This window comes from Pseudonaja textilis, chromosome 4, assembly GCF_049901715.1.
Source record: "Pseudonaja textilis isolate UNSWEBS1 chromosome 4, rPseTex1.2, whole genome shotgun sequence".
In the NCBI taxonomy this organism is placed as follows: Eukaryota; Metazoa; Chordata; class Lepidosauria; order Squamata; family Elapidae; genus Pseudonaja; species Pseudonaja textilis.
The window spans coordinates 13,431,705-13,442,307 of NC_141993.1; the positions used below are offsets into that span (position 1 = coordinate 13,431,705).

Genomic DNA, 10,603 nt, shown 5'->3' on the forward strand with positions numbered 1-10,603 from the left:
TGACCACTGACTCAGAGGCCTTCGTGGTCATACTTCATTCTACTATTAAATTGCCTTTGGCGTGAACTGCAGGTTCTCCGGGCACAATTCCAACCTTGGTGCCTTGCCAAAGAGCGTTAAAAATGGTGCTTGGATGTTGTTGTACTTAATCTCATCCCAAGGATTCTGTCTGGCCAATGCTGGGGGGAGGGGAACGATGCGGATGATGACTATGGTTTCCATAAAGAGCTGCGTCCTATGATTTCCTGAGAAAGAGCACAAGCCTTAATTGGGCTAGGAGCCTTTCACGCCCACACGCCCTCTTCAAGGGTTCCCTTTTCCCACGCGAGGAGAAACCATGTTGGCCAGAGAAGGACATGAGTGGGTCGGTGTGTGGTTTTATCTCTGCACTGTTTATGAAGTCCCAATAATGAAGACATGTTTGACATGCTGTGAAATCCATGTTTTTAATGGGAAGTTTCTGCCTTTGGTGGAGGTGAGGAAAAGCCCCCGAGAATTTGTAAACATAAAATGTTCTGTTGGCAGTGAAGAACACACACACACACACACACACACACACACGTATTCCTGCAATTTCCCTGGTTTCGTCTGTTGGTCTGTCTTATTTAACTCATTGTAAGAAAGAAAGCTGAGGAGAAGGTAAGAGAAAAAAGGTGCCCTCCTCCTTTTCCTCCCCTCCCCTCTCCTTTCTTTCTTTCCTTTCTTTTCCAAAAGCCTGGCAGCTAGCCAGATGACTTACATTACTGTAATAGATTTGATGACCTCTGACTTCCGCTGCAGAGGCGTATGCTGAATTTTTCATTATATCAGGGGATACTGAAAGCTAAAAACTTGGGCCGGGAAGCTGCATTATTTAAACCAACATTCGGTTACACAGATTTTCTTTTCTTATTCCTTTAAAGGGAGGGGGAAATAGTTGCAATTAAATGTCATCTATCGCTGCATTAATAAGGATTAATGCAGTTCCAGTTTGTTCAATCAGCTTGTATGGGGTTGTTTTTTTTTTTTGAAGTTGCCATGATTGTTATTATTTTTTTGCAAAGGATAATCTTGCTTTTTATAGTCGTTGAATTTAATCAGCAGCTCAGTTGATAGCAAAGGCTTCCCTACTGTTTCTGCTGTGTACTGGAAAATGTTATTCTTTTATTATTGCAAGAGAAAAAAATTGCCCCGTGCTGTTCCCAAACCTGCTACCTATGGAAAAATTGTTTTTTAAAGTGAGGCTGTTTACATTTTCTAGTTACGGCAATTATCCCTTAAATAATACATTTTATTAACTTAAATGTAGGAACTGTACTTTATAATGCTGTTATGGGTAAAAACACACGCACCCAGATGGAACCTGGGAGGAAATATTGGGGTCTTTCTAACCGTTCTCCATGCTGGTAAATCTATGCTGGGGCCGAGTTTTAGCAGATTTTAGCGCCAAAATGCTGAACCAGGCAAATTTGGTTTCCTACCAAGTTTAAATTTGGAAACCAAAAAATACATTATTTCAAATCACCCCAAATACTTCCTGACCCAAAAAGAACACAAAAAATGAGAATCTTGCTCTGATCCCTTCTTCTGTGGAGAGAACCCAACTGCCTTATTCCTACCTTGCCAAAACGGGAGTGAGAACCGGTGGGAAGAGAGAGGCCATGGAGCCATGCAGGAGGGCTCTTCTTGGATCAGGGGTGTTTGGAGAAAGACCCTTGTGAAGGGAGACACCACCAAGGCGGAGCAGCCCAGGAGCCTTAAGGGAAAAGCCCCACCAGCCTCGGTCCACCTTCAGCCTTCCCTGGGTCCACAATCAATTTTTTTTTGGGGGGGGGAGAATGCCAACCCCTCCTGGCTTATTTCTGCTATGGTTGTGAAGTGGGCCCTTTTATTTTGCACAGAGGTTGATGATGCCAAGTCTTCAGCGGAGTGTCAAAAATTACACAGAAATTAATCAAGGTGCTAATGTCAGGCCTGTTGCATTTGCTGAGAGCAAATATGCAGAGAGCTGCATTCTTCCTGTCTGGTGCAATATTGACTTCCAGAGATGCTCCCTCTGACTGTCTGTCTGTCTGTCTGTCTGTGCATGCACCCACATGCTGGTGTTGTGGTTTTACTAACAGAGCAGCTGGAGATTTGAGTCTTCCATCCACTGGATTATGCTTGTATTGTAACAGCATCTAATAATGACATGATAAGATCGCACATCCGGTGGTAACTGTGTTGGGCTGCGACAGAGAGAAAAAAAGAGATTAAAGAAAGGCAGGAGAGAGAGAGAGAGAGAGAGAAGCAGTGGAAATTCTAGCCCTGGAAATCTCCTCATCAGGTTAGAGTGGTCATGGAGGGGCTCCGTGGTGTTTTCAGTGACATCAGTCAGGTATATTCGTACAGGTATATTCCTTTTCAGCGGAGCTTCCTCGCAAAGTCTGGGTGCTGCAGGGCAACCCTCCTGCTTTCCCCATCGCCCCAATTCCCAGCTCCCTGGCACCGGTCAGGCAAGGGGCGCTTGGCCTTTCTTTGGGTGGGGGGGGAGGAGGAAACAGTGCAGCCCATCCTTGGGGATGACCAGGCCACAAAGGAGGCTGCAGGCTTTCGGGGGCTGTGTTGGGGGCCAAATTGGAAAGTGCCGGGGGTGGGGAAGGGTCTGTGAAGGGGGCATCCTGAACGGGGGTGTGTGTGTGGGGAGGCTGCAGTGGTTGTGGGGGGGGTCCTGCTGATTTATCAGCCGAATATGCAGATTTCAAAGAGGCTGCACGTTCCCATAGCAACCCAGGTCAAACAATCTTTTCTGCAGCGCTAACACATCTTGCTGCAAAAAAAAAAAAAAGTGTTTTGACTAAATCTGATTCTTCAAATATTTAACATGTGGCAGAGAAGAGATAAATATGGCTCTGCGAGCAACCGAGCCGCCCTCCTTCGCTTCCTCTTCAGGGAAAGCTGGTGCTGGAACTAGAGGGCGGTTCCTCTACCCCCCCCCCCCCCGCCCCCGCCCCCCCCCGCTCCTCCTCCTCCTCCTCCATCAGCCTTGTTTTACTGCATAAACAGTAACTGTAACGTTACCGCGGGAAGCGTTTGGCAGCCTCTCTGCTGTTTTGCTAAGCCTGCATAGAGGGAGCGCGTCCCGGTTCCAGCAGCTGCAACGTGTTTAAACTCCGTTTGTAATGGGATCTGAAGGGGACTTTTCCCCTGGGCTGGGCCTTTGGAGGAGGGCAGAGGCTGTGCTCAAAGCCGCCCCTCCTCCTCCTCCTCCTCCCCTTCCCCCCCTCTTGGCCCTGCCAGAGCCTGCTCAGCTAATGACTCCGGTTTGTAATAGAGCATGAAGTAAGTTTATATTTAACATCAATTATGCTGCACTTTATTAAAATGTGAAACGCTATCATTGTGAAGAAGCAAATCCCAGCTCTCTCTGCAGTTGGAACATCTAAATCTAAACCACGCGGTCTGGAGTGGATTCTGGAACAACCCAGAAAGCAAAAAATTTGCATTTGAACAAAAGCATTTTTTTTTTTTTACTTTGAATTCTTAGATTAAACTATAATTAAAGCAGCCTGATTTTGGAACAGATTAATATTGTTTTTCAAGCCAAGTCCATTTTTTTTTTCACAGATGCCTTAAAAACATGTTTTGTCATATAAAAGTTTCCATTTTATTCCCACCATGAGTAATTCATTAATCACGTTGCATGCCTCATTAAAACAAAAAACAAAAAAACGCTTTAATCGCAGATGCTGAAACTCAGATAGCCTTTCGTTAAGGCGAAGGAAATCTTCCTTTTTAGATCAAGAGCCACACTGGGGAGGAAAAAAAAAAAAAAAGTAGCGCTGAGGGTTATTTTAATTTCTAAATTAAAAAAGAATGGTACCGTTCAGAAGGTAGGGATTTAAGAAAATAAATAAATACTTGGGGTTCCTATCCTCTTGTGCTTTCTCTTGAGTAAAGAGGGGTCTCTCACCTGCCCCTTCAGCCTTCCTCAGTTTTCTAGAACAGGGTTCTCCAACCTTGGCCACTTTAAGCCCGGAGGACTTCAACTCCCAGAATTCCCCAGCCAGCTTGGCTGGCTGGGGAATTCTGGGAGTTGATGTCCTCCGGGCTTAAAGTGGCAAGGTTGGAGAACCCTGTTCTAGAACACAAATACCTTTCTCTGCTGATGGAAAATTCAGTGCCCCAATTTTTACAGGTGAGGTGGGGGGTCCAGATTGGAGAAGTCTCTTTATTTAGTGACCCAAAATGCCACTGTAAATAAAAGCTTCATTCAGTTGACTTAAAGGGTCAAAGTTCAGGAAAAGAAGTAGCTTGTTTGCTAGCCTAAGGGCTGATTTGATCCAACTCAAAATCTCATTTTGATTATTATTAATTTTTTTGGAACCAGCTCAAAAGAGACCCCAAATCTCTTCCCGGGATAAAACGCTCTACTAACATAGTCAGGCTTTCTTCTACAGCTGATTGGGAGCAACAGAATGGATACACCCATGCACAGACACACGGGGGTGAATGCAATTTCCGAGTTTTTAAAACCATCCCATTAGCTAAGGATTCCCTTTAGAATTGCTTAACGCTTACCTAAAATTGCAGCCTACAATGGCATCAAGGAGTCCTTTAAGAGGAAGAATCTCTTTGATGACTTAGAAATCCAGGATAGGAGACTCAAACCATTCAAAGCAAAAACAAAATCCAGGTTCCCTTTTGAGCAGGACAAAGAGGAAGGGGAAGACAGCCAGGGGTTGGGAGGGGGGATTGGGAATGGAACCGGCCTTGGCTATCCTAATGTTTAGTGGACAACCAGCTAAATAGGAGCCAGCAGTGTGCAGCGGCAGCCATAAAAGCTAATGCAATCCTAAACTGCATTAACAAAGGGATACAATCGAGATCAAGTGAGGTACATACAACTCCATAAAGCCTTAGTGAGACCACACCTAGAGTACTGCATCCAGTTTTGGTGGTGACATTATAAAAAAGATGTTGAGACTCTAGAAAGAGTACAGAGAAGAGCAACCAGGATGATTAGGGGACTGGAGGCTAAAACATACAACGAACGGTTGCAGGAACTGGGCTTGGCTAGTCTAGTAAAGAGAAGGACTCGGGGAGACAGGATAGCGGTCTTCCAATATTTGAGGGGCTGCCCCAGGGAGGAGGAAGGGGGTCAAGCTATTTTCTAAAGCGCCTGTAGGCCAGACAAGGAATAATGGATGGAAACTGAACAGGGACAGATTTAACCTGGAAATAAGGAGGAATTTTCTGACAGTGAGAACAATCAACCCATGGAACAGAAGTTGCCCTCGGGAAGTTGTGGGAGCGCCATCACTTGAGACTTTCAAGGAGAGAAGAGATTGGACTGCCACCTGTCAGAAATGGTGTAGGGTCTCCTGCTTGGGCGGGAGGGTTGGACTGGATGACCTACAAGGTCCCTTCCAACTCTGATGATCTGTTATCTATTAATGCCACCTGGGGGATCCTCCTAATGCTTGTGGTGACCCCACCCTGGACCTCCTTCCCTGCCCAAAGCAGTTGCTTATTCCCAGCTGCCCCGAAGGAGGTCCTGGTGCTTTTCCATGATGTTTCTCCATTACCAGGAGAGGTTTCCTCCTGGGGCCAATAATCTCCCTAACTGACTGGTTGTTTGTTCCTTAGATTAATCCTGCCCTATGAAAGATACATTAAAGGGGAGGAAGACAAGCCATTGCCTCAGGTGAAGCCTCGAAAGCAAGAGATCGCTCAGGAGGTGGAGAGTAAGATAAAATTGGCCGGCACAAAGCGCATCAAGCATGAACACATGAAGAGCAAGAAGGAGCGAGAGGAGGCACCAAAGCCCCAGGACCCGGCAGAGGTCTGTTCTGCCTGTTCCGGTTTCTCTGTCCCAAACTTTTCATTCTTTGATCTCATCCACTCCATTTGGATCACCGGGGGCCTCGCTTTGGCGGACGAGAGCTGACTGAAACAGGGCTGTCCAACCGTGGCAACTTTAAGACTTGTGGACTTCAACTCCCAGAATTCCTCACCCAGCAGAATTCTAGGAATTGAAGTCCACAAGTCTTAAAGTTGCCACGGTTGGAGAACCCTGGACAAACACCAAACCTCACTCTTCCTGCCAGCCTCAAGTTCTCAACAGCCAAGGGACCTTAAAAGCAGCTGCAGAGGCACAAATCCAGGAGAAGACGGAGCTTTCTTTCCTACCTACCGTCCTTCTCCAAGGCGATTCCTTTCCTGCTGCTTTCTCTTCAGGCCTGAGGAAGAGAGGGAGAAGGAGAGCAGCTTAGCTCCTTAGCCCAGCATGCTGTGGTCAGGGCCTCCTGCCCAAAGACTGCTTGGGGAAGGAAGGTGGCTTTGCAGGATGGCCAGGCAGCTGCTTCTCAGGTGAAGCACACCAATGGCCTCAGGTTCCCTCTCTGTGTAAATGGATTGACAGACGAAACAGAAGGGGGAGATTGTTAGCAAAACGATCTGAAGGAAGGCTTGCCGCAGGGAAAGCCCAAGACAGCCCTGCCAGAAGGGGGAAGGGAGCTTTTTGTACCCCTCCTGGCGAGGGTGGGATTCAAAAAAATCCCAGCAACTGGGCACAGTTGGGTGTGGCCTACCAGAACTTCCGGGAGGGCTTTTTTTTCCACCTTTCCCAGAGTCCAGAGGCTTCCCGAGGGCCTCTGGGAGGCAAAAACAGCCTCCTCCAGGCTCCAGGGGGCCTCCAGAACACAGAAACAGGCCCATTTCTGGACACCCGGTTCGGCTGTTTTTTGCCTTCCCCAGAGTCCTTTCCCAATTTCTTGGCCTGGTTTCCCTTCAGCTCTGCCCTTGGTCCACCCGCTTCAAGCCACCCTGAGGGTGGTCCTTCTTTTTAGAAAGGGCTGCCTTGGGTAGCCTTCTAAAAGATGAAAGGAATCCATTTGCCTGGGATTGGGTTCTCTCTCCTTGGCCTGCTCTGTGAACACAGCAGCAGCAGCGACCGTTCCCGTAGTTCAGGGGTGTCAAACTCAAGGCTCAGGGGCAGATCCGGCCTGCGGGGTGCTTAGATCTGGCCGGTGGGCCCACCCTGGAAACAGCGAAGGAGCGGCTTGCGGTTCCTCTGCCGGCCAAAAGGGAGCTCAGAAGGGCCGTACACGGCCTCCCCTTCCTGGCAGAGGGCTGCAGGAGGCTGTCATAGCCAAAAACAGCCCAGGAGGGCCGTCATGACTGAAAACAAAGCTTTGATGAGTGACATCGAGATGGCTATGCCCACCCACCTGGCCACACACACCCCAGCCCCCAAAGTCAAATGCAACTCTGATGCAGCCCTCAATGAAATCGAGTTTGACACCCCTGCCTTAATTGATGGGTGGGCCTTCCATGAAGGTTGCTGGGTCTCCATACAACACTGTAGGTGCAGATCAGGAACGTAGCTTTGCCTGCACCTTGTGCTGGGATAGAAGAGAGGGGCTGAGTCCTAATTATTCCACAAGTGGAAAACTCTTGTGGAGGCCGCTAGAAAACCCTGCAGGCTTCAGCGCAAAGGCCGAGGGCTTTGTTTGCAGATAAGATGCTTCTCTTGGTGGTGTTTTCTCACAGTTTCCTCTCCAAATCTTTTACTAGGGTTCATCGGCCAAAGAGAAGAATCAGGAATGCTCATTGCAGAAAAGCTTATTGGACCTGACTGCGGCAGAAGCCATGAAACTCTCTGCCGAAGGTTCCCCTCCGGTGGCCCCCAGAGTGGCCTTCTTGGAAGAGGACGAGCCTCTGGCCGACGCATCTCTGGTCTCCCCTGAAGCCATGACCAGAAGCCCACCTCTGGAGGAGCTGCAGGAGGAGCCCAAGCAGGAACTACGCGGGGTGTCGTGTTTTGCAGATGGCCTCGAGGAAGAGGAGGAGGAGGCCCAGGCAATCCCCTTCAGCAGCTTCCCCGGCCTCCAGCTGCCCCTCCCAAGTCAGAACGAGATGGAAGACGATAAAATCCCAGAGATGGCGGACTACATTGCCAACTGCACGGTGAAAGTGGATCAGTTGGGCAGCGAGGACATCCACAGTGCCCTGAAGCAGAGCCCCAAAGTGATGGTGGTGCAGAACTTCGACATGTTCAAGGAGAAGGACCTCCCAAGTCCCTTCAATGGGGATCCCGGGTTTGGCTCCACCCCATTACTCTACTCCAAGGGCAACCCAGGCATCATGTCCCCTCTAGCCAAAAAGAAGCTCCTCTCCCAGGTGAGTGGGGCAGCCCTATCCTGTGGCAACTACCCGTATGGCTCCCCACCACCACTGATCAGCAAGAAGAAGTTCAGCAGCAAGGACGATCTCTTGTCCGGCAGGCCAGGACTGCTGTCTCCCAGGCCCTCCATGGACAGTGCGGTGGTCAGCAGGCCATCAGTCATCCAACACGTGCAGAGTTTTAAACCCAAGACTGTGGAGGACAGGAGGCCTACTCACGATGCCTACCGACATGACTCCCTGCTCAAGAAACCAGACTCCGAATGTTGTGATTTTTCTAAGCAGCATTTGAGTGCCCTAGCAGAATCCTACGCACTGAAGTCAGAAATCCAGGATATGAAGGAGCGCATGAATGAGAGGAGGGCCCTGCACCACTCGCACGTGCCCGGCTTCTTGGCAGACTTTTACGCCTCCCCTCCCCTCCACAGCCTCTATCGGCGTGCCGAGCACCTGGGGAGCCAGCCGTGCTCCAAGTACTTCCCCCGAGACGTGTACGGGGAAAATGCTGCTGGGTTCCCTCCCCATAAGCTCCAGGACAGGCGACTACTCAGCTACCACCCGCCTTTGCACCAGCCGGAGAACAAGACCTCCCGGGAAACCCCCTTGGATGATCAGCCCACAGATCTGAGTCTTCCCAAAGGGGGCCACAAACAGACCACTAAAACCTTGGGAGCCCCTCTCTTACGGGGTTCACCCGGGGGTGTAGAGGAGGGCAAAAGCGTCGCCCGGTTCCACCCCTTGACCGGCCAGACTCTAAGTGTGGATGGCAATCCAAAGGCTTGTCGGGTCTCCCCAATGACGGTCTCCGCCCCAAAGAAACAGGGGGAGCCCCTCCTGAGGGCCTGCAAGCTGCCAGCCCCAAGAAAGTTGGACGGGATGGTACACCCGGTCCTGAGCCACAAAGCCATGGCTCAGGGCATCGGGGCAGCTCGCCCTCTGAAGCGCAGCCTGGAGGACCTGGACAAAGGCCTTTTGGAGAAGAAGGTCCGAGCAGTCTCACCCTTGCGCTTACCAAAGGAAGCCCCTTCCAAAGAACAGGACATGGAGGGCAGCAAGCCAGTGCATGGCCCACCCCCAGGCGGGGCGCTGGAGGGCCAAAAGTTCCCCCTCTCCAGCCCCATCTTCACAAGTTTGTACCCAGGGACCCTGTGCGGCGGCCTGGGCAGCCGCATGCCAGTGGCCAGCTACTCCCACCCCCTGCAGTACTTGAAAAACCAGGCGGCCCTCTCCCCTCTGCAACCCTTTGCGCTCCACTCCTTCATGGTGCATAGACAGTTCCTCACCTCCCCAGGCAGCTCTCAGCAGCTTTACAGGCACTTGGCGGCAGCCTCCCCTGTGGGCAGCTCCTACGGGGACCTTTTGCACAACAGCGTTTATCCTCTGGCGGCTCTGAACCCCCAGCCTGCTTTCCCCCCCTCCCAGCTCTCCTCTGTACACCCGAGCACAAAGTTGTAAATGCTCCTGAAAGACGCCATCCCGCAAATAACATTCCTTTATCCCGCAGTCCTGTCTCGCAAACAAGTATATCGATATTTGTGATAACCAATAAGCGGTTTTGCTCCTCCCTGCTGAGCGCTTTGGGCCTGACTGGGACACGGCTCCGGCTTAAGCTGGGCCTGAGGCCAGATTGCTGGCTTCCCCCGAGCCTCCTCGCTGATGCGCCTCCTGCTGCACCAAGGGCTGCGGAGGGTTAGGGTTTCCTGGCAGCCGAGGCTGAGGTGCGCCTGGGCCCCAACTCAGAGGGAGGGCCCTCTCGGCTTGCCCCACCTCCACCTCCACCGCTGGGCAGCAGCCTTGAAACCTCTCAGATCAATCGGGAAGGCAGGAAATGCCCCCTGGGGAGGTTGCTTCTTTGGGTACCATTTCAGAGTTCAAATCAATGCAATGTATAGAAAAACTGTCAACGTTCATCTTAACACTATCAGAACAGAAAAAGGAAACACAAACTAGACTGTACATATCTGCTCCAGAAACAAGAACAACCCGTGTCAAGTTCATTTGTATAATTTATGTAAGTTCTTATTTTCCGCGTATCATGTGCTGTTTTTTTAAAAGAAAACAAAATTAAACAGCTCCTTTTTATTTGCCACATTTTTTTTCCTTTTGTTTTTTTGTTTTTTTTTTAGTGCACGGAAAGGAGGCTCTGGATATTAAGGGCTTTTTAAACTTTGCATTTGTCTCTCTCTCTCTCTCTCTGCCTTTCCTCCTCTGCTTATATTTTGAAGGCAGCTTTTGGGGGGAGGAGGTTACACCCACTTTCATGGGACAGAAGCCAACTATGATCAAAAAGTCCCAATTCCTGTCAGCCTGAGGTTGCTGGGTCCTGTGTCTCGGTCCTTCGGAGCAGCTCCACCCGCGCAGCCGCCGCCTGCGGCTCTCCTGTCTCAAGGCCGGCTGTTGGTTACGAACTGCAGCGCTCGATCTCGCATCCCCAGAGGAAGCCTCCCGTGCACCATCA

General features: G+C 50.2%; 1 protein-coding gene across 2 annotated transcripts in view; it reads left to right on the forward strand.

The window, feature by feature from the left end:
- Positions 1-10,234, forward strand: part of ARID5B (AT-rich interaction domain 5B) — a 133,835-nt gene extending 123,601 nt beyond the window's left edge. For both annotated transcript variants that reach the window (XM_087932272.1, XM_087932273.1), the window contains 2 exons: positions 5,608-5,803; positions 7,537-10,234. In XM_087932272.1, the coding sequence (XP_087788398.1) occupies positions 5,608-5,803; positions 7,537-9,600 (2,260 nt within the window). In that variant the 3' untranslated portion in view covers positions 9,601-10,234. The remainder of the gene's footprint in view (positions 1-5,607; positions 5,804-7,536) is intronic.
- The last annotated feature ends 369 nt before the right edge of the window (positions 10,235-10,603 follow it).